The following is a 25,064-nucleotide window of genomic DNA, read 5'->3' as shown; positions in this document are numbered from 1 at the left end:
TAAGCGCACGGTCACAATAACAAAAGGAGTCTTAAATAGTAAATTCCACTAGGAACATGTAGAAGAATCACAGGGAAGAAGCTCAGGAAATAACCATGCTTAACATAAACAATACCGGACCATGAAACAAAGGAAACTGAGGGCTTGAATACAAGGGAGAGTAATCAACTGAACAGAAACAGGTGCGTAGAACTAATTAACAACCAAGGAAACTAAATAGGAAACACAGGCAAAACAAGAACCAAAACAGAACATGCCTGTGACAGCTTTAGCTGAACAGAAAAATATGCTGAAAAATTTTCATCCATTTTTCATTGATTTCCTCTTTGTATTACAGCATTTGACCTATTTCTGGAGGTTGCATCTATTTGATATTAAACATAATTACTGATAGACTACTGTTCAAAAATGTGGGGTCAGTATGATTTTTGGTTTGGAAAGAAATTGTTTATTCAGCAATGGACGCATTAAATAGATCAAAAGTGACAGTTAAGACATTTATTATGTTACAAAAGATTTCTAATTCAAATAAAAACTGTTCTTTCGAGCTTTCTATTTATCAAAATCCTGTAAAAAAATGTATCAGGGTTTCTAAAAAAAAAAGCAGCACAATTGTTTTCATCATTCACAATAATAAGAAATGTGGGGTTTTTTGAGCACCAAATCAGTATATTAGCATGATTTCTGAATTTCTGATCATGTGACACTGAGGACTGGAGTAATGATGCTGAAGATTCAGCTTTGACATCGCAAGAATAAATTACATTTTAAAATATATTCAAATAGAAAAGTTATTTTTATTTGTAATAATATTACAATATACAGTCAAACCATTCAGACATTTTTTATATATTTTTACTAGTGAGTGCAGGACACTATAGTTCATTTACGTAAGTGAGGATAGCAAAATAAAGTAAACTGTGACATATTATACCCAACAATTCTTCATACAGTGGACTACCAGTAAAATTGATAAAAATTTGGAACCAAAAATTATTCAGACACTTTGACCTGACCATGTTTTGCTTAAGTGTTACCTGACATAATTAAGATTAATTTTTTTCTGACACAGTTTAACTCTGAGATCTTGTCATATTTTATTACCTTTTTTTTTAAACTATAGCGAATAAACTGTATTAATAAATGAAATGTTCAAGGTGTCTGAATAAATTTTGATTTGACTGTATATTTGAGAAATAAAAAAGGTTTAAAGGCAAACATACTAAACTTTCCTTTAGTGTCTTTCTTTGTGTGAACAGTCAAGTGAAGCAAATATTTAAAGTTATGTAGCTAAGTTGATGTTCGTAGTTGGGTTAAACATGTTCTTTTTCATGCTGAAGTGACTATTCTAAATATGTTTTGGGAAAATACAAGCTTATACCCAGTAACGTAAACCTCTACACATCCACGCACACGTGCACACACGCATTTCTTTCTTGTCAAGCTTAACTCCAAATTGTTACATTTGTATATTTTGGCTGCTTCTGGATCAAATGCTGTTACAGAATAAAGTATTTACACAAAAGGCCTTGACTGCTTTATGAGTCGAAGTCCTTTGAACCTGATGTTTTACCACAGACACGCACACACACATGCGTGTTCACGTATACACACACTCTTGTTGTAATGCAGCGATAGTGTTCTGAATGGCAGATTAGTCATTCCGTTGGGCTTTTTGACTCGGGCGGTTTCTGTCTCTCTGTTTTTAAGTAAACTAATCTTTGGGCAAATACCCCAACTGCGTCTGAGGTCTTAATGTATTTAAAGAGCAAAACCTTACACATGCAGGCAAGTTTGAAGAGATCAAAGCCAGAAACACAATGTGGCAGATTTAGAGTGAGTCTCGCTCTCGCCGGAGCCGCTATTGTCTTGTTCTTTCTCTGCCAAAAGTTCTTTGAATTCCTCGGCAGTGTAAACCTCTCTTTGTTTAGCGCAGGTTAACAGATGATATGTGCTCTTGAACATTGCCCTGCACCTCTCTGTGCTGTATATCGCTGTCTCTCTCTTTCATTCGCTTCTCCTTTCTTTGCTCCCCTCTATTCAAAAAGACTTACACACCTACATCAAACAGCATGGAGTCATAAATGGATGCTGTTTTGAGGTTGTATTCTGACTGAGAGCTTTCGCAGAGGCAATCCACCTGCAAACATCTCTTTTCTCTTGTTTCTTCGTTTCTCTACTTACTTCTTCTTTTTTTAAAGTGGTTGTTGGGCCCTGTTGATGTGTGTAGGTGTGGCCCAGGTGTGTTTGCGTGTATGTGCGCTGTGAGTGCCGAGGAATGCGGCTAAATGTAACTCGATAACATAAAATATCAACTGTGCCGTAATGTTTAATGCAACATTACCTTGTTGCTATGGCAGAGGCCTGTTTATTACCCTTGAAGAAAAGCTTTGACTGCCTGATGTGATTTTAAATAGTCTGCCTGCACTACTCATGTGCACGTGGGTGTATTTGTGTTTGAGACAGTTCATTTGTTTAACTGTGATTAATTAGAGAGTCATTGACATTGAAACACTTCTGATGATAAGGCTGTTAATACACACACACACACAGCCTTTCAAAATCTTTCCATTTCATCGCTGTATCAGTGGGTGAGAGGAGTATATTTGGTTAATAACACACCTGTGCAAAGTTATTCAGATTATCAGATAACGGCCTCATGATCCTGCCATCCCAGTTACAGGAACACCATCCTGGGAGTCCCTTTCATAGCACAGCTCCCCTTTTTTACTGCAAATACAACCCGAATTCTGGAAAAGTTGGGACGTTTTTTAAATTTGAATAAAATGAAACTTAAAAGACTTTCAAATCACATGAGCCAATATTTTATTCACAATAGAACATAGATAACAGAACAAATGTTTAAATGGAGAAATTTTACAATTTTATGCACAAAATGAGCTCATTTCAAATTTGATGCCTGCTACAGGTCTCAAAATAGTTGGGACGGGGGCATGTTTACCATGTTTACCATCTTCTTTTCAAGAAGACGTCTGGGCATCGAGGTTATGAGTTTCTGGAGTTTTGGTGTTGGAATTTGGCCTCATACTTGCCTGATATAGGTTTCCAGCTCCTGAAGAGTTTGTGGTCGTCTTTCGTTTAATGATGCCCCAAACGTTCTCTGTAGGTAAAAGATCTGGACTGCAGGCAGGCCAATTCAGCACCCGAACTCTTTTACGACAAAGCCATGCTGATGTAATAGCTGCAGAATGTGGTTTTTGCATTGTCCTGCTGAAATAAACAAGGCCTTCCCTGAAATAGACGTCATCTGGAAACCTTTATATACCTTTCAGCATTCATAGTGCCTTCCAAAACATGCAAGCTGTCCATACCGTATACACTTATGCACCCCCGTTCCATCAGAGATGCTGGCTTTTGAACTGAATGCTGACAACACGCTGGAAGCTCTCCCTCCTCTTTAACCCAGAGGACACGGCGTCCATGATTCCCAACAAGAATGTCAAATTTGGACTCGTCTGACCATAGAACACTTTCCACTTAAATGTGCCTCAGCCCACAGGACACAACGGTGCTTCTGGACCATGTTCACAAATGGCTTCCTTTTTGCATGATAGAGCTTTAGTTGGCATCTGCAGATGGCACGGCGGATTGTGTTTACCGACAGTGGTTTCTGGAAGTATTCCTGGGCCCATTTAGTAATGTCATTGACACAATCATGCAGTGTCGTCTGAGGGCCCGAAGACCACGGGAATCCAGTAAAGGTCTTCGGCCTTGTTCATTACACACAGAGATTTCCCCAGTTTCTCTGAATCTTTTGATGATGTTATGCACTGTAGATGATGAGATTTGCAAAGCCGTTGCAAATTGACGTTGAGGAACATTGTTTTCCGCAATCTTTTTAAGCACTCTTTCACAGCTCTGCCCATCTTTACTTCTGAGAAACTCTGCCTCTCTAAGACATCCCTTTTATAGCTAATCATGTTACAGAACTAATATCAATTAACTTAATTAGTTGCTAGATGTTCTCCCAGCTGAATCTTTTCAAAGTTTCTTGCTTTTTCAGCCATTTGTTGCCCCCGTACCAACTATTTTGTGACCTGTAGCGGGCATCGAATTTGAAATGAGCTCATTTAGCGGATAAAAGTGTAAAATTTCTCCATTTAAACGTTTGTTATGTTATCTATGTTGTATTGTGAATAAAATATTGGCTCATGTGATTTGAAAGTTTTTTAGTTTTCATTTTATTCAAATTTAAAAAACATCCCAACTTTTCCGGAGTTCGGGTTGTATATGCTGTGGAATCCTGTCTAAGACCACTAAAATCTTTTGTTTGGCTTTTTTTTTTTTAAACCAATACCATTATTTTTTCATTACAAATTATATGATCAGCATTACAATTTGAGGAAAAGATTTAATTGAAAAAATAGACAAATAAAGTTTGTCAAGACAAACGTTGATGTTGGCTTGAGAAAGCCTGGCCAAAAAGTTTGAACCAATTTAAAAAGCTTGAAATTTAAAGTTTTTAAGTTTGAAGTACCTTTAAATCTTGAAGTTTGAAGCAATTTTAAGTGTGAAGTAGTTTGAAGTTATACTTTTTTCAGGATTAAGGATTGGTTTCTAAGTCACTATGTGATGCTGGTGGAGGAAAACTTTTTCTGACTTGCTCCTCCAAAATACCCCAAAGTGGCTCAAAAATATTTAGATCTGGTGACTGTGCAGGTTATGGGAGATGTTCGACTGTCTTGCTGTGTGTATTGGTGCATTATCATGCTGATACATGAAACTCCCTTCAGGGTACAATGTTTGAACCATCAGGTGCACATGGTCCTCCAGAATGGTTCGGTAGTCCATGGCAGTGAAGCGTCCATCAAGCACAGTAGGGAATGCCTTGATATTGCAGCCCAAACCATCACTGATCCACCCCTTGCGCTTCACTCTGGGCAATCAACAGTCCAGGTGTTAAGTCTCTTTGGGGCTTTTCCACACTTTAACTCCCACGGATGTGGGAAAGACAGTGAATTTGGACTCATCAGAGAGCAATGCATGTTTCACATTGTTCACAGCCCAAGATTTGCACTGTTGGCACCAATAAAACCAACAATTGGCATTGGCATGAGTGACCAAAGGTTTGGCTACAGCAGCCTGACCATGAATAATGACTCTCTGGAGCTCCTGATGAACAGTTTTAGTGGAAACGGAGTCTAGGTGCGCGTTTAATTCTGCAGTGAATTGGCCAGCTGTGGTTTTATGTTTTTTGGATACAATCCGGGTTAGTACCTGGACATCCTTTTCAGACAGCTTCCTCTTGCATCAACAGTTACTCCTGTTGGATGTGGTTCGTCCTACGTGGTGGTATGCCGACATTACCCTTGATACCATAGCTCTGCTGTCCTGGTCACAAATGAGCCAGCGAAACACACACCAACAATTTTTCCTTTTTTGAACTCTAAAATGTCTCCCATTAAGTTGGGTGAAATGCAATATTTTATGTACAGCTGTGCTATAAATCTGCTAATTCAACCTTCACAATGTAAAATCAGTGAAGACTGGCCACCAGGTCGTGCATATATAGGTGTGAAACCTCCAAAACTATATTGGTCAGTGTTTCAGTTTCATTGTCCAACCCCTGTAGAGATAGATCAATCGGTAGATTCATCATTTCACCCACATCAGGTCATATTCACGACAGCATGTCATAAGCCATTTTAGTGCCTCCAAATCAATAATATTCTTGTTTTATTATAGTCTTTTTACATACTAAGTCCCATTTCTTAGTCTTTTTTCTCTTGAAGTGCTTTTCTCATTATTATAATCACTGTATGTGTAAATTTGCTGGCAACCCTTGAAACAGTGCTTGTAAACAAACCTTGAGCATTTACAAAGCTATCGTTTTATCTCTTCATTCCTGCTTGTCGTCTTTTAAGGATTACAGGAGGGTATAAAAGAGAAAAAGTTTTCAATCATTTCTGTCCTCTTCTTTCTGTTTAAGCCCCTCAAGCAGAAATTACTGATAAAATCCATGTTTGAAGGACTGTTGCCAAATTTTTTCTAATTGCACAGTTTTTTTTAAATGTTATTGTTGTGTTGTAGAACATTTATTCTCAAAGTCAGCTCTTCAATGTTAATTAAATATAAATAAAAATATTATTCAAAAATCAAGATTCATTTTTATGTAGCAGTATTGTATTGTGTTGTATTGACGTAGGAGTATTTTAAGTAGTTTTAGTAAAAAAGTAAAATGCTAATATGCTCTTAGACATGATACATGGTACATTTTGAACATCAGATAGACAGACATAAACATTTTTAAAATGCAGTACACAAAAGCTTCTGTTTCAATGATATTTAAAAATAGCCAACATGCACACTACAGTAATTCTGCACTTACGTAACACTACAATGATAAGATAAAATACAGGAGTTTATGACGTACTGTAGGAAAAAGGCTTTTGTTGTCTGAAAACTTGTCATTGTGATTATCAGGGTTTATTTGCGTATTCCACCCACTACCATGTTTCAAAGCAATGTTGGCATGCTATTTGTTAATTTGTGGCAAGTTTGCCATTATTTATTAAGAAAACATAGTGGTCAATATTGATACCACCATTTTATACTGATATATAAAAATCTCTCATTTGTTTTGTACATGCAGCATCTAGGAACCAACAACTACAAACAGTCTGATGTAGATTCAAGGTTAGAACTGAAGTTCAAGGCAAGTGAGAAACATGAAGCATGAAAATTATTGAACTACTCTCTCATACACAAAGCTTTCCTGTAATAGACACATACACCATACGCACACATCACTACGCAAACATGGCCTGACAGACACAAGCCCTGACTGGTTTTATTATCAGTCAGCTGGCCACTGGCTGCCATTCTTTTCCAGTGCATGAAGCTTCAGCATGAAGTCAGTCATTATTATTCAAAGTCCTGTATAAATGCAGCTAATCAGAGGGAAAGATAAACACACACAGTATAGCAGTGCGCTCGTAAAGTTATGTAAACATGCTGATTAGGGTAATGAGAGATAAGGATACGGGTGTTGAATTGATTTTGATTTCTTTGTATGATTTATATATTTATTACCAAAGGGCAGACTAATAAACCAAGATTGGTTAAACTCATTTTCTTAAAAATCATTTTAAAAGTCATTTTCTTAATTTACTGTAGTTTTATTTGGCTTTCAGTTCATCTCTAGACATTTATATGTTCAAGTTACAGACTGAAAATGGGTGTGTTTTTGTGTCATGTAAATTTCTCTACTTCATCAAACTTTTGTCAGATTAATCATTTTATTAGTTGATTAATTGCGCACTTAAAATTTCCATCGCTGTAAACACAGTCACATTAACCTGTTCTCCATTCTAAAGGTCTCACCTCTATCTAAACCCAAAGGTTATGAATGGTCTGATTCACCTCCAACCAGACTGATCTTAAGAGGTCTAAATGTAATTTCTGTTCAGTTCAGACACTGGGCTACACAGAACGCATCTGGTTTTCTTTCACAGAAATGAGAATAAATTCATTTATTCATTCATTAATTCATGGTTATAGCCGTTTCGTCAATCATAACAGTGCCAGCAGTGCTTTACCCTTAATCTCTGCCCCATTGGACTCATAGTACTTATAGTGCATGGTTTTAGACAAGAGGCAGGGTGGCAGTGATTGATGAGTGAAGATTTCAACATCATATTTTGTAATTGACCCTTCACCGGGAGTTTGATTGACAAGCGATCTAACCAATCATAACGCCGAATCCGCCATTTAGTCCGACAAAGCAGTCAGGAGTTAGAAGATTAACCTCGGTGGACTTGAACTTGAAAAATGGTGTGTACTGACGTCTTTCCGCGTTTGAAACAACATTCCCTCTCATGTTCATTCATGTTTATTTGATGCTATAAATTAACTAGTAGGAAGAGATGATCGGTTCATGAGCCGCTTGAGCTGAGGCGCTACAGAAATATGTCACGATACATTAAAGAGCCACAAAACGGGTTTTATTGTTCGAATTTCTTACAAAATTATACAATTTGAAAGCTTTGTTTAATATCATAAGTAACCTGCTCTGTCTTGTCTGTTGACGTGTTGTCAGTGTCCTCTTTGCTCCGCGATGTATTTTTCACTCTGTGTGGCGTGACAGCGCCATGGCTTGTCGGACAAAGCAACAGTAACTAAGCGGGGCAGGTCGTTGCGATGGGTAAATTATATCACAACAACATCGTTCTTACTATTTTAAATACATTGTTGTCAATAGAGTACCTTGGAGATGATGTGTTTTTGTAGGCCAACCCGGAAGTTAGCGGCGCACGGGTTCCCTCGATCGAAAGCCTATGCATTTTTCCCATAGACTTTTGGAAAATCGCAAAAAATAAGCTCTGTGTTTAACAAAGGGTTATGACACTTACACGTTTTGTCTATCAAGATAATCTTTACAAGTTAACACAACATTTATACATTTTGAAGCCTAAATAAAGTCGTCAGATATAAAAAGCTAACAGTAGGCTATAAACGGACTACAGCACACCATGGTCACGGATCAACGTCACCACCACCAAGCTTCCTCAAACTTTATTTAAAAAACAACTTTATTTAAAAAACATGATGACGTCTAAAGTCCCCACCAAAGGAAGTAGTCCCTTTTAGCAACTTGTTAGCAACCTCCATTTTTAAGACACAATAAAGGTTTAAAAAATCACAAGTGGGTTATAACTGGTGTGTTTTATGTCATAGATCAAAACGTGAAAATATTTAGAGGCTTTGTTAACCACAGTCCTTATTTCAGGTGATTTAGCAAAAACCCATTCAAAAAACCCATAGACTTTAGGGCAATGGAACCGGAAGTCCTAAAATGCTAACTCGCTTCCAGGTTTTGCATACAAAAACACGTCATCTCTGAGGTACTCTATTGATCAATGCCCAGACACGTCGGTAACAATGAACATGCTACAAAAGCACACAGTTTTTGGCTTTTTCTGAAAAAAAAATGTTTTGTCAGGTGCAGTTTGATTTGGTGGGCACATGTTTATGGAGCTGGGTGGCAGGACGGCTTAATGCGTATGTTTGTGCTTACACGCAGAAATGAGCATTTACAGGAAGTTTATTGTCACTACATCTACTCCTTTTTGTATATCTGGGATCGGCTCCTGTTTAGGTAATAACTTACTGTGTAATCCTGAAGGCAGATGATTTGGTGGAGCAGCCACACACACACACACACACACATACACACACACATACACGTTCACTCTCTTTTTTGCGTTCTCGTTTCTTTTCTCAAACACACACACACACTCACATTTCAGGATTAGACTGAACTGCTGCATAATCCACTACTTTCCTTGTATTGCTAGTGTCTTTATCAAAAAACACAAAAGAAATGATAGACTGCATGCAAATGATGCGTGCTTGTCATATGATATGCTGTATATGGTTAGAAGGTATAATATTATAATTTGAAATGAAGGTAATGTTGTAATTGTATGTTAAGAAAAATGAATAATGTTAAATATTAATATAAAATCAACATGAATAAAAAAGATATGTTAATATAAAGCTATATTGTTTAAAAAAGTGCACTGAAATTTAGCATAGATTAGATGCTTCTGAATCTTTTTCATGAGATTTATTATTTAGTTTATGCACTCTCAGTCTCTCATTCTTAAACTTTTCCATGGAAGGTGCAAGATGGATTATATCGTGCAATCAATTTATATTCACACAAATATTGTATATACTATAATCACCTTGAATGGTTCAAAGGTTATTTTGACTTCAAAATCACATCTTTACCACAGGACTGTGATTTATTGAAGCTTTCACTGCTGTTCATTATCAGCAATCACTTTCATCAAAAGTCAAGTAAGCAATGATGTCAGATCATTATGTACAGCAGGGAAAACAACTTCCTCATTTGAAACTCTGGTTACTTTTACAGACTCAGACTTTTCCAATAAAAAGAGAAAGGAGACACTTGAGGTACAGTTAGATTCAGCAACATTAGACGCCCTTTAACTAAAGCTCATGAAGATATATAATATAATATAATATAATATAATATAATATAATATGTGACCCTGGACCACAAAACCAGTCATAAGTCGCATTTGTAGCAATAGCCAACAATACATTGTATGGGTCAAAATTATCAATTTTTCTTTTATGCCAAAAATCATTAGGATATTAAATAAAGATCATGTTCCATGAAGATGTTTTGTAAATTTCCTACCGTAAATATATCAAAAATGTATTTTTGTGAGTGGATATTGCAATATTCATTTGGACAACTTTAAAGTCAATTTTCTCAATATTTAGATTTTTTTGCACCCTCAGATTCCAGATTTTCAAATAGTTGTATCTCGGCCAAATATTGTCCTATCCTATATCAGATGATGTATAAATCTCAATTTCAAAAAATTGACCCTTATGACTGGTTTTGTCATCCAGGGTCACATTATAATATAATATAATATAATATAATATAATATATAAAAAATTTTGTTTTTTTTATAGTTTAGTTTTTTTTTTATATATTCAAAATACACAGATGATATATATATATATGAATAGAAGCACTGCCTGGAGAAACAGTTGAATAATGTTATATAAATGGAAATATTCAGTATATAAACATACATGCACTCATGGGGAGCAGTGTTTGGAACAACAGACATGTAATTTAAATCCTGAAGTTCAACGTGACAGTTAGTCCAGGACAGAGATGGAATGAGACACAAACACCTCTAACAAAGGGTTGGAGCTTTATATCAGTTAGAGACATCTTATCTCTGCATTCAAATGCGTGTTTCATGAGTAACGAATCATTTTAGGACACGCCATAGCTGCCCACGCTCTCTGCAATTATTGACGAGAAGTTGGAAAAAAAGAGTAAGGGAAAGCAAGAGAATGAATGGGGTGAGAAAGAGCAAAAAGACCTTCACAAATCCCTGAATAATTTTAGTTTGAATAAGACTGCAGATGTTTGTTATGCTGCAGCTGATCATGCTGTCTTTGAAGTGGAACGAACTTGAAATGAGTGGCACTGAATTGAATTGACGTGCATTTTGAGGGAGTGAATTAAACTGCATTTAAGAGAGAGAGAGAGAGGGAGAGAGGCTGTGTTGCGTGCATGACACACAGTGTTGGAATGCGGGCCGCAGGCTCTGTACAGCCATCTTATGTGAACTTTTGTAAACAAACTTATAGCAGGAGAGCAACCGGACCACACACAAACACACACACACACACACACACACACAGAGATATGAAAGCAGTGCTTTCAAGACATTTACAAAAACAAAAGAAGACTCATCATATAAAAATCTAAATATGTATAATTTGATAGAACAGTATTTGCACACAAACAATACTAGTTATCACACACCAATATATCTGCAAACGTTCTCATAAATCTTTTAAATGCCATTTTCTCATTACTCCTAAATATCTAAAACATTCGATTGTGAGATTATTTCACACTGTAGTGTTTGATTGACATTCTACATATGGACCTACAGTGGTGCTTTCAAATATGTCAAATATGTCTACAATTAAATAAATACAAAACAAAAGGTTCGTAATTTGTTTAACTTAGTTCACCCAAAAATGAAAATTCTGTCTTTAATTACTCACCCTCATGTCGTTTCACACCCGTAAGACCTTCGTTCATATTCGAATAAGATATTTTTGATGAAATCCAATGGCTCAGTGAGGCCTCCATTGCCAGCAAGATAATTAACACTTTCAAATGCCCAGAAAGGTACTAAAGACATATTTAAAACAGATCATGTGACTACAGTGGTTCAACCTTAATGTTATGAAGTGACGAGAATACTTTTTGTGTGCCAAAAAAACAAAATAACAACTTTATTCAACAATATCTAGTGATGGGCGATTTCAAAACACTGTTTCATGAAGCTTCGAAGAAATACAAATCTTTTGTTTCGAATCAGTGGTTCGGAGCGTGTATCAAACTACCAAAGTCACACGAACCATTGAAATTACGAAACGTTTCAAAAACACTTACGACATAACGAAACCTCGTTTATTGAAATCACGTGACTTTGGCAGTTTGATACACAATCTGAACCACTGATTCGAAACAAAAGATTCGTAAAGCTTCGAAGCTTCATGAAGCAGTGTTTTCAAATCGCCAATCACTAGATATTGTTGAATAAAGTCGTTATTTTGTTTTGTTTTTTTTGGCACACAAAAAGTATTCTCGTCGCTTCATATCATTAAGGTTGAACCACTGTAGTCACATGAACTGTTTTAAATATGTTTTTAGTAGCTTTCTGGGCATCTGAAAGTGTTAATTATCTTGCTGGCAATGCAGGCCTCACTGAGCCATCGGATTTTATCAAAAATATCTTAATTTGTGTTCTGAAGATGAACAAAGGTCTTACGGGTGTAGAACGACATGAGGGTGAGTAATTAATGACAGAATTTTTATTTTTGGGTTAACTAACCCTTTAACATTGGTTTGTTGAATCAAACATGCTAAACAGTTAATGCTATTTGAAAGTTGGACTGATGTGCACAGATATATACAGTTATTTATATGTCATTGATTGAAGAAGAATACTAGCATTATATGAAAACCATTGAAGTTTATGGTATGTGCCCTTTTAGACAGGCATGTAAGCATGTGTTTGTGTGTGTGAGTTGTGGTTTATAGGTATTCAATGGTATTCATTACTATGACTAATGTATACCTGGAACACCATTACCCCAACAATCCTGTTCTTACTGTGATTATGAAACGTATTAGGCAATGCAAATCTCTACTATTTCATTTCCTGCTGGATGAGGGAAAAGAGTTAAAGGTAATTAAAGCAATGGAGAAGATTGATTCTCAATTTACATAGTCCCACATTGTCCTTTATTACATCCCACTGGAAGAACTCAACACACACACACAGTTCCTGTTCAGCATAAACATACACCTCATTTATAAACCTCGACCATCAACACATAATTTGAAAATGGTGCAATAGGCCCATTTGTTCACATACATTAAATATGAACTTTTCAGATTTTCTTCTCATTTTTACGTTCTCATTTTACTTGATATAAAGCAGGGTTTTATTATGATAAACAGGGTTTACAGGGTCCATTGATGCTGCATGTTTATAAAATTCCCCAGAAAGTTTAATCGCATAACATCAACATAATCAGCATCACATGTTCACGATTTGTTCATTAGTTCACACATTTTACATTGGCTCTGATTTGCATCCAGTTCCGTTTATCATCTTGTCACCAGCTCCTCTTAATAATCTTCCTATCTGTTTTCCCTCAGGTCAAACACACAAAGATGGAGAACAATGTGTCATAAGCATTTCCATGTCCTGCTGTATGTTCCAATAACCTGCACCACAGGCTTCTTTGATACAGAGGGTCTAAAGAGTGACGTCATTTCCATCCTCTGTGTGTACTGTATGCGTGGAGAGTCTGTTTTTTATGCCATGCAACTGGCTTTTCGGTTATCGTCCAATGTTTGTTTGTGTGTGTTTGTGTGTGTGTGTGTTGTGACAGTCTGCAGGTGAGTCAGAGTTCAGATGTTGTCTCTGCTAGTGAATGTGAGAGAGATATGAGTGGGTTGACACATCAATCAGGTTTATATTGGCATTAAAATACTAAGTGATTTACACAGAGTGGGTGGAGATAAAATCTCAGTCTGACGGAGAGAAAAAGAGAGGGAGAAATGGTGCCACATGTTCAGACAATGTAGTAGGTAAGCAAATATTTATCAAAAGCTTTGCTAAGGTATCAACATACAATTACAAACTCAAACAAAACATTTCAAATATTTTTTATATTTGAATATAGAAAATCTAGAGAATCATTTTTAGATTATATAGTTTAGTTTAGATTAATAACATTTATAGCAATAAATTATTATTATTATTATTACTGCTTATTATTATTATTGCAATAATAAAAAAAATCTTTATATTTGCTTTTCTCCAATGTATAAATGAGTCTAAAAAACATGATTTGTGCCAATTAACTCATTTTTATTACATTTTTTTTTCATGTCCACTATAATAGATACCAGGACTGAAGCAACATAAAATTCATCATATTTTAACTATACTTATGAACTAGAGTTTAAACATATAAAGTATGTCAAGCACCCACAGTGCTACAAGAATGTAAAAAAAAGGTTGTCATATGATAAGATGAAGTCTCTAAAAAACTAGCAGTGTGTGAATTTGTATGTGTGAACACTGTATGTCTGTAGGTGTTTGTGAGTGTTTATGTGTACTTGCTGGTTGATTTGATATGATTGTGTGCATTGTAGCATCAAGGCATCAGTGTGTGTGTGTGTGTGTGTGACATATCAGGACACAAATGACATGGGTATGACATAGGTATTACAAGGAGAAGGATGACTTATGAGGACATTACCCCATGTCCTCATTTTTCAAAAGGCTTATAAATCATACAGAATGAGTTTTTGTGTGAAAGTAAAAATGTGCACAGTTTCCTGTGATGGGTAGGTTAAGGAGTAGGGGTAGTGTAGGGCGATAGAAAATACGGTTTGTACAGTATAAAAACCATTACACCTATGGAATGTTCCCACAATTCACAAAAGCAAACCTGTGTGTGTGTGTGTGTGTGTGTGTGTGTGTTATTTATTTATTTTCTTATCAAAAAATAAATAAGTTATCTAATCAAATAAAAAAATTCCTCCCCGAAGTTTCACAGACAAGGCTTAAACCTAGTCCCAGACTAAATTGCATTACTGAGCTGTTTTAACTGAAAGAAACTTACACTGACACATTTTAAAATATGTCAGTGCCATTGTTTTGTCTCAAGATGCACACCAGTAATGTTTTTTTTTTTTTTCTAAGACATGTTTATAAAAGCTACTTAAATGTCCTAATTGAACTAAGGCCTAATCCTGGCTTAATCTAAGCCCCGTCTGTGAAACCAGGCCACTGTGTTCTACAGCTCTGAAAGATCTTCAAATTAACATTGAATATTTTTACTTGATACTATTAAGATTATAATAGATGCAAGTTGATGATGCTACCATGAACATGAATTAGCCCACTTCCTGTCTGTTTGGTTGTCCTTACATGATGCCTGAATCACAATCATATAAGTTATGGGTCATTTTTCATTGTGATTGGTTGATCAGGGACCAATCAGTTAGCAGGCAGTAACTCCTGTTTTCATATTATAAAAACAAAATTGTATTGGTTTAAACCAAAAACCATGTGATGCAGTGTCTGAAGGGGATAATAGCAATAATAACAATTTTAAATGGATATTATAAATATTATCAGTGCTATATATATTTTAGAAGTGTACATTTTATGTATATTTTATATATATATATATTATTCATATATATATATACCTGTATATATATTAGGTTTTTTTTTTATTTGTTTAAGAGTAGGTTTTATTTGTTAATATTAATATCATAATAGCAATAAGACAGTAGTTTGAACTACATAATGAGGTTAAAATGAAAGATCCTTATATACACTCTTAAAAAAATAAACTTTCCAAAAGGGCTTTTTTTTGCAGCAATGCCATAGAAGAGCGATTTTGGGTTCCCCAAAGAACCTTTTAATGAAAGTTCTAAAAATGACCATTTTTTACAACATTTTAATAATCTGAAGAACATTTCTCCTCAAAGAACCTTTTGTGTGATGGAAAGGTTCCGTGGATGTTGATGGTTCTTCACAGAATCATAGATGCCAATAAAGAACGTTTATTTTTAAGAGTGTAGGGAGTGAGTTTGTTGAAGCAGTAAGACAGAGCTGGGTGGTGACCCCTCCTCTTTTCTTTCTCTGCAGTATAGTCTACAGGATGTCTTTCATCCACCCTTTCCAAGAGGATCAAAAGCCCGTTAAAACTGACCCCAATGTATTTTTTCTCTCACACACATGTAGTTTCCTCTGCCAGGTAGGCTACCCCTTTTATCCAGAATGAGCACCTTTTTTCTTTTTTAATTCTTTGCTCATTACTCACACACACTTACTTAGGCCTACTATAGCCTTCATTTGATGAATGTCAACAAATTCCTATTTACGCTAAGTTTACTCTAGCTTATATTTACGCTAAGCTTCCTCTCACAAATTTACAGTCACTGTAGCACTGCTTGTATAAGTATAGAATTGTAAATAATCTTGTTAATAATAGCCTACTAAATGTATATCACATTTCCGTGATAGCCTAATTCCACAGTGATTCCACCATTCACTCATATTTTCCACATTTGAACATACACGTCTTCTGAAAAGCAAGTACACTGTATATGATTCAGGTCCTGAGAGACTTGAAATAACTGCACAGCAATGTCTGCTTTTGTAGCGCCCCCATCTGGTCATATTTGGCATATACACGTCCATATAGCGAATGGACGGGGTAGTTCAGTTCTACAAAGACCAGTTCGTTTCTACTTTATAAGTACAACTCTCATTATGTGTAGGTTATAGTAATATGGGTCTTTTACACTATTAATTAACTATCACTATTAAAATCTTAATGCTTAAAACACGTTTTTCATGCTTTTATTTTATTATTTTTAGTTAAATTTACTCTGTTTCGATTCATTTGAACTGAAACAATGTTGTTTTCTTGGCATATAACATACAATAAATACAAATACAAAAAATGTGTAAAAAAAATATTGCAATAGTGTTTTCACAATGTCAATTAAACACAGGATCAGGAAATAATATACCATAATAAACCACAATGTCTTTTGCTGTTGTTGTCTTTTATAAACAGAAACTATAAACCGAACATTTACAAATAATTTACCTTTCCAAATTAAAATACACTTTACTAATAACACTTCAAAGGTAATACAAATGGCTGAAGAGAAATAATAAAATGATCAAATTTTAAAACCAAACTTTATAATCAAACTTTTGAAGTGCCAGAAAGAGAGAGACCTGAAACCCCTACAAAATTCCACATGAAATAATTTAGCTGATTATTTAATTTTGATGAATTGTTTTTAGTTCCTTGGAATCTTATCTATGAATGTACAGTATCAATGCAACTTATTCAGTTCAATGCACTGTGCAGTTCATAAAGACGTCAAGAGCTCGAAATAATGTTATTACAGTAACAGTGTTCTGCGAGAGTAATGTTTAGGTGTGTGTGTGTAATAGGAAGCCTATTCACAGTATTTCCTGTGCTGGCTCAGGTCCCATGGGAACACAATGACGAACACATTCGAGCAGAACAATAATGTAGAAAAACTTTATTTTTCTGCCCCCATCATGTGCTCATAGTGTCATCTGAGTGTAAAAGTGAAAAATAATAATTAAAAAAAAAAGCATTTTGATAACATTGTTTTAAACCAAAATTATAATATCTCATTCTCTTATATTAGTTCTCTATTATTTGGCTGTTCTACTTGTTAAAAATTTTGTTCAAGAGGCTCATTCACCTAATACTGGTGTTTGTGGTCAGTTTGAGTCTTATTGCTGTGTTGTGACCCATGGTGTAGTAATTGCCACTCTCATATCAGGAATGTAGAACCATCATCAACAGTGGTTAAGCTGAACAAACATACAGTGTAGATCTTAAGTGAGTTATCTTATTTTACTAACATTTTCTCTGTTAATTAGCTGGATGGATCTTTGGCGGTGGCCCTCTTGAGAAAATAGCCGAGGCTACACGACGTGTTTACACTGCTGAAGATCCCCTGTGGTGCCGTCACATGCAACACAGCACGTTGAGGCCGCAGGAAAGTCAAATTGGATTTGATTCCTCAGATTAGTTCAGAATGATTGAAAAATTGTAGTTCCCAAGAGCCCAAAAGGCCTTATCTGAGGGAAAGTATCTCTGCCGTGCACTATTTAAGGAGATAAGAGAGGGCATAATGGCGCACGGTGCTTGGGTGGTCTCTGTTGTGTGGTGTTATGGTGCGGCGCTTTCCCAGAACAAGTGGAAGTAACGCCATATGCATTGAAAATGGTTCATAATCTAAATGTGACCTCACAGGCTGACTTTGATGTTGAACTTTGTGTAATTGAGATATAATTAGTTAAAATGAGTGTTGCATAATAGCATGAAACCCAAAGTAAAATCTGGAGCATTTCAGTTGATGTCAGGCCTATTAAATGAAAGTTATAAACATTCAAGTTATAAACATTCAAGTTATAAACATTTAAGTTATAAACAGAAAACCTATCTATCTATCTATCTATCTATCTATCTATCTATCTATCTATCTATCTATCTATCTATCTATCTATCTATCTATCTCTCTCTCTCTCTCTCTCTCTCTCTTGTTTACATCCTTATTGTGCATATTGTGTTTTAGTTTTCTTTCACTCACATCATTCTCCAGAAATTGAGAATTTTCCAGCAAACACCAACAGTTTTCACTGTCAGTTATTTGTAGGCATCAACACTTTTAAAATAAAGCAGAAATAGCACAAACCTTTACAATTACATTACAGTTTAATACAAATTTTTGCTCTGTGGCTCAGTTTCATGCATTATTCAGGTATATGTCATGTGATTCGTCGTGTGGGCGGGGCCGCAGCATCTAAACCGGAACTGTTTTTCAGAGGAAAGAAGAGTTGTATAGTGATTCTCTTCACTGCCTTTAATCCCGTAAGTAATGGCATTTTTTATTCTTCTCGATTTGCAGTTGATAAAACGGGGCTGTTATTATGAGGAAAAACTTTTGTCTCAGTAAATGCGTTTTCGCCGGCGTTTCTGTCAGATTGTTTTTAGCATTAGCATTATTATTGCCTCATCTGTCAGAGCTGCTGTTTATGTAAAACTACCTCACTATAATGAACAGTGTATGTAAACGAACTTTGTATTTATTATCTTTGTGAAAATTCTTTTTTTGTTGTTGAAATTAAAGCAGATAAACTGCTTCTGTTAACACTCCCCGTCAGTTCAGATTGTACTGTCGTTAATTACAAACTCAACACACAGCTACAACAGTATAAAACCTTAATTCAGTTCTCATGCATAATTATTGTAACGAAGTGAGAGTGTATATATTAAATTTGATTTGACTGGAGCCTGATTACTTTTTTCTGGTATGCTAACGTGTAATCAATATCATTTGTTTCATTTGGTTTTATTAGATTACTACGAGAGATCTAACATCTTGTTTTTGTTTTGTGGTCTTGAAACAAAAAGAGCATTCAGACATATGTTCTGTTTGTGCTTTTCTTCCGTCTCATCTTCAGTTATGTGTTTTTTTATGATTGTCAGTGTTAAATATTAGCAGCAATTTTTGAAATGCAACCCAGGTCCCACAATGCTTTGCAAGAACTGTTTTATTTTGATGTTAGTTATATTATTATAGCTGAAATCATAATGTAAATTGAAATCAGATTATAGTTAAGAAATCAGATTATAGTTTTCATTTGTTTACTTTTTTTTTCTTAATCTATTTAATATCTTGCAAACACACAAACTTATGGCCATATTAAAATTCCTACAGAAACAATAAGCCGATAATTATTTATGTTATGGCCAATATATATAAAAAAAAAAACTATACAATTGTGTCTAAAAAATCACTATTTAAAATAGTGATTTTGTAAATGTTGAGAAATTGTATACGGTCAGCAATATGATGCTCTCATGTTGAATAGTTTGTTCAAGCTCCTGCTATTACATGTCGTCTGTGAGTGTGTGCTGTAGGTGGGGGGTCACTGTGTTTATGAAGGGGCCGAGTGTTGATAGGAGGGTGCTTGGTAATTTGTCTGGGACAAGCTCTTTATTCCATAGAGACTCTCAGGTGTCAATCATCTAAGCAGTCAATCACTCCCAAATGTTGCCACACAGAAGTGTGTCTTTGACTTTTACCGTTTTCACTTCCATCAGATTTTGTTGTAACTGAAAATATGTTTTTAGAAGTTGAAAGTTAATCATTTTATTTGTTTTATGTTTTTTTTTCCCTTTTGGTTATTTTTTGTATGTTCTTTATTTCCAATATCGTCATTATCTTTGTGTTTTTGCGTTTACCCCAAAATCTTTAAATTAAAACATGTTCAAAGATTTATTCAAATCAGTCTCCTTTCTTTCTTTCTTTCTTTCTTTCTTTCTTTCCACACCACTGCTTTTTGTTGAAACAATAATCAAAAATATGCCAAGCTACTTCATAAGTTTTTTTTTTTTATTTTGTTCTTAATAATTTATTTTTTTAAAATCCTTATTTTCTCCCTGACATGTTTGAGTTTATGCCCCCCCCCCCCCCCCCCCCCCCCCAAAAAAAAACAAAAAAAACCCATAATGAATTTTTTTAAAATTAAGACATGCTCATCATAAAAGGTTTATTTAAGTCATTGTGCCTATTGCATTTTTAATGTATTTTTTAATTAAAGGAACGATCCGGGCAGAAAAATAAGCATCTTTGACCTATATAATCAATACAGGCAATGTATTTGCACAATATCACAATTTCACAATATTTCCAAAGTACTTGCATTACCATAAAACCCTGCAGTAAATATACATGCCAGACACCCAAATTATATTATACTAGAAGCGGCGAGACGTTTTCTGAATCTGCACTGTGGACGCTGAGGTCTGCTGTAGAACTCAACCATCACCCCTTCCCCTTTATCTCTCTCTCTGGCCCATGCCAGAGACCACACAGACACAGAAACACGCCCTCTCAGACCACACAGAGGCAGCCATGGGGTCTTGCGCGCAAATCGCCCTGGAGCTGTCAGTCTTTTGCTCTGTGTGGGTGTTTGTATACGAGAGAAAGTTTGTGACAGTGCAAAAGCCATGGAAAAAAAATTCCATGATTACTGAACTACTTGTAATATTGTATATAGTGAAATATCTGTGTTACTCCGAACAGAAACGTGCTCACTCAGTGAGTGCCGGATGGGTAGATTTATTTGTTCATGTCTAACGTCTTTAAAATTTGAATGTTTTGATGTATCGCCGTCAGCAATGATGAGAACGTGTAGTGCGCTTAAACAAAACACTTAGAGTTTAACTTTGTCTCATTTAGGTGTGTGAACAATGTCGCGTGTCCGTCAGCCTCCCTTGGTGACTGGGATCTCACCCAACGAGGGCGCGCCATGGACCAAAGTCACCATTCGCGGGGAAAACCTGGGCACTGGACCCAATGATCTCATCGGTAATACACATGCACATAGACATTGCAAGTTACAGATACAAACCCTCCATTTTTAACTGTTTAAAAGTTTGGGGTCAGTAAGTTGTTGTTGTTGTTTTTTTAAAGACATTGTTCAGAAAATTTAGCAAGGATCCATTAAATTGATCAGAATTGATAGTAAAGATATTTATAATGTTAAAAAAACATCTATTTCTAATAAATACTGTTCTTTTGAACTTTCTATTTATTGAAGGATCCTGAAAAAGTGTATCACGGTTTCCACAAAAATATTAAACAGCACAACTGTTTTCAACATTGATATAATTATTTCTGAAGGATCATGTGACACTGAAGACTGGAGTAATGGCTGAAAATTCAACTTTGCCTTCACAGAAATAAAAAAAAAAAAATATTGGAATAAGTTAAAATATATTAAAATAGAAATGTTATTTTAAATTGTAATAATATTTCCCAATATTACTATTTTACTGTTTTTTGAAAGAAAAGAAAAGAAAAGTGAGCATCAGAGACTTCTTTCAAAAAATTAAAAAATCTTACCAACCCCAAACCTTTTTTTCTTTTTCTTTTTACACTAATATAGAATATTCTGTGAAGCTAAGTGTCTTCATACAAGAGTGATCAGTCTGTGAAATCTGGGAAAACAATTAATGAATCAGTACTTTGGGTATTTTGAATAGAGATTTAAATAGATACTTTATTATATTTTATTATGAGTCAGCTACTCAATGAATCTGTAATTCAAGAGGAGAAATAAGCTAAAATAATGCTTTGTTCAGACTAGCAGCTAAGTTTTTTTTTTCTTTATTGTTGGCGATATCCAACACAAATATTTTTTTGTGTGTAATTTGAAAAGAAAAAAAGAGCAACAACACATTTGATGTTCCCAAATATGATCCACAATATAAACTAAAGTCTGATAAAATGTAATATGATTTTTTTTTTAAATATGCCTGGACAGATAGATTAATTCATATCGGCATCATGATAGACATGAGCTGAGGCAAAATTGGCCATTTGATTGACTTCCTTTTCTCTTGGTCATTGTCCATCTCACAATCCACAGGTCTGTCTATCTGTGGTCATAACTGTTTGCTGACAGCAGAATGGATATCTGCTAGCAAGATAGTCTGTCGAGTGGGTCCTGCTAAAGATGACAAAGGCGAGATCATCGTCACCACCAAGAGCGGAGGCCAAGGGACGTCCACTGTCTCCTTCAAACTGCTCAAACCTGAGAGGATCGGTGAGACACACACTCACAGTGCCTTTAAACTCACATACACACACTCAGGGAGTGTGTTTATACTGCCAATCCTACACCAATTATGCTTAATATCCTGACATTTTGTAAGGTCACGTAAACACCTTAAACTGTGTCCTTTAACTGCCGGAAAGGTCTGCTTAATCAAAAAACGATTACACCTGGTTTTATCCCAATAGAAGTCACTTTGTTTTTATGTCTAATCAAAAAAAATCCTGATCATTTCAGATCTCACATAAACATGGTTTTCTTGCTTTATCAGCATAGTGTTGTGGATGTAAACACACTCAATTTCCATTATAGGCAAAATCACAATTTCAGTTTGATTTATTATACACACTTTAAATGTACACACATGCTCTTTGAAGATGGTAGTGGATTTCAAGTGCTCAACCAATGAGTATGTGCATGCTTTTGTATGTTTAGGCATTCTGGATCAGTCTGCGGTCTGGGTTGATGAGTTGAACTACTATGACATGAGGACTGATCGGAACAAAGGAATCTCTCCGCTCTCACTGAGGCCGGCCAATCCTTTGGGCATCGACATAGACAAGTACAGAAACATTCACAACTGAGTTTGCGTTGTGCTCTTATGAACTTAAAAAAGTATTAAATTTACCCCTACAGTTACAGAGTACGCACAGTGCTGTGCTCAACTCTTACACACATATGACTGTCGGATTAAAACACAGACTCACATAGAGCAAAACAAATGCATTTCCTCACACACTTCAACCAAAAAGCACTGCTCTGTGTTTATAGAAGTGGACTGCTGTGTTTATAAGGAAGGAGGTTCAGCAGAAAGTAGAAACAGCCCATTGTGTGTATGTCTTCTACCTGGCTGATGTCATTGGTACACTATTTCCTTTGATAGGAAGTGAAAATCTTCCTTTCCTTGACCTCTGCAGCAACCTTTTACCCATTTATATCCATATATTCAGATGAGTACACTACCGTTCAAAAGTTTGGGTCGGTAAAATTTTTTAATGGTTTTTAAAAATATCTTATACTCACCAAGGCTGCATTTTTTTAATCAAAAATACAATACAAACAGTCATATAGTGAATTATTATTACAAATTTTACTGTTTTCTGTTTTAATATATTTAAAAATGTCATTTATTCCTGTGATGGCAATGCTGAATTTTCTGATCTTCAGAGTCACATGATCTTTCAGAAATCATTCTAATATGCTGATTTGGTGCTCAAGAAACATTTCTTATCATTACTGATGTTGTAAACAGTTGTGCTGCTTAATATTATTTTTAAGGAAACCGTAATATTTTTTCGGATTCGTTGATAAATAAAAGGTTCAAAGGAACAGCATCTATTTGAAATAGAATTTTTTTGTAACCTTATAAATGTCTTTACTGTTACGTTTGATTTATTAAATGGGTCCATGCTGATTTAAAAGTACTTACTGAACCCAAACTTTTCAACAGTAAAGTGCATATGATCATATGCTTTTCATCAGTGTATTCGGTGCCACATCACAAGGCACCATGGGTTGGCTTATGCAATGCTGTTTATATCCGGACAGATCTGGTTTGTACCCTGTCTGGTTTTTCTCTATGATCTGTAGTGTGGTATTTGGCATGATGGGTCTCTGTGTGTCTAACTCTGTCTTCTGTTCTTCAGAGGGAAGGATCCTCTGAAGGATCTGGAGAACATGTTCCCTGGTATGAGTGGAGACTTCACCAGTGAGAATTTCTCTGCCACCTGGTATCTCATCGAGAACCATTCTTCAACCAGGTCGGTCTATTTACCGTCCGTCTGTCCATCTCTTAATCTGCCAAAATAGATTTGTGTGTAATGTGGTGTTAATGTTTGTTGCTGTTGTAGCTTTGAGCATCTGCGTATGGCTGTGGGAAATCTTAAGAAACAAGCCAGTAAGAAGAATGAGGGCAGCCTGGCCTACGTGAAAGGAGGTCTCAGCACTTTCTTTGAAGCTCAAGATGCTCTTGCAGGTACGTATGCTTGGTCTGTACGTTTAAATGAATGCGTCCTAGTAAGTAATTTCAAAGACAACATGAAATGCATTCATGCATTTGACTGAAGGAAAAGGAAGCATTTTTTCTGAAAGAAAAAGAATATTCACTGAGAAGTAATAACGGGTGGGACTGGATTGTGTCCATGAGGATTTTGTTGCCTTAGGTCATGCTGGAATTATTGTGTTGAAATTACTTATCCTGTAATTAAAGAGCAATAATGGAAACAAATTAGTATTGATCATAATTTAAGTTTTATTTGTGAATATTGACTGTACAGTATAGTTTTAACACATTTTGATGCAAACAAATTTTATACTGTACATCAGTGTAAAATTACGATCCAAATTCCTGTTTTTTCTCAATATCATTGCGCCTGCTTCACCCATGTTATGGAAGCAAAGTTCCTTGATTATTACGCTGGAATGAGAGTATAGTTCCTAGCCATATCGGCCTAGAAAATCGCAACTTTTCATTTTCCGTCGGTCTTAGTACACGATGTAACTACAGAAGAGTCAAGTTTTAAATAGGAAAAATATCGAAACTCTTTGGTAATTTTTGAGCGAGATGCTAACGGTCTAATCAGATTCAATGAACTATGCTAAGCTATGCTAAAAGTGGTACCGCCAGACCCGGAGATCGACTGAATGGATTCGAAAACAGTAAAACTCAACTGTTTAACTCTAGGGGAGTTGGAAAATGAGCCTATTTTCAAAAAAAGTGGAGTGTTCCTTTAAGGGCTCGTTCACACA

General features: G+C 35.5%; 1 protein-coding gene across 1 annotated transcript in view; it reads left to right on the top strand.

Annotated features, from left to right (window-relative positions):
* The first annotated feature begins 18,400 nt into the window (after positions 1-18,400).
* Positions 18,401-25,064, top strand: part of exoc2 (exocyst complex component 2) — a 29,433-nt gene continuing 22,769 nt past the window's right edge. The window contains exons 1-6 of the mRNA XM_051876469.1: positions 18,401-18,561; positions 20,939-21,067; positions 22,131-22,307; positions 22,752-22,878; positions 23,963-24,076; positions 24,167-24,291. Of these exons, the coding sequence (XP_051732429.1) occupies positions 20,950-21,067; positions 22,131-22,307; positions 22,752-22,878; positions 23,963-24,076; positions 24,167-24,291 (661 nt within the window). The 5' untranslated portion in view covers positions 18,401-18,561; positions 20,939-20,949. The remainder of the gene's footprint in view (positions 18,562-20,938; positions 21,068-22,130; positions 22,308-22,751; positions 22,879-23,962; positions 24,077-24,166; positions 24,292-25,064) is intronic.

Source organism: Ctenopharyngodon idella, chromosome 20 (genome assembly GCF_019924925.1).
Source record: "Ctenopharyngodon idella isolate HZGC_01 chromosome 20, HZGC01, whole genome shotgun sequence".
Taxonomy (NCBI): Eukaryota; Metazoa; Chordata; class Actinopteri; order Cypriniformes; family Xenocyprididae; genus Ctenopharyngodon; species Ctenopharyngodon idella.
The sequence above is the reverse complement of the archived record's forward strand: the minus strand, read 5'-3'. Positions and strand labels throughout refer to the sequence as shown.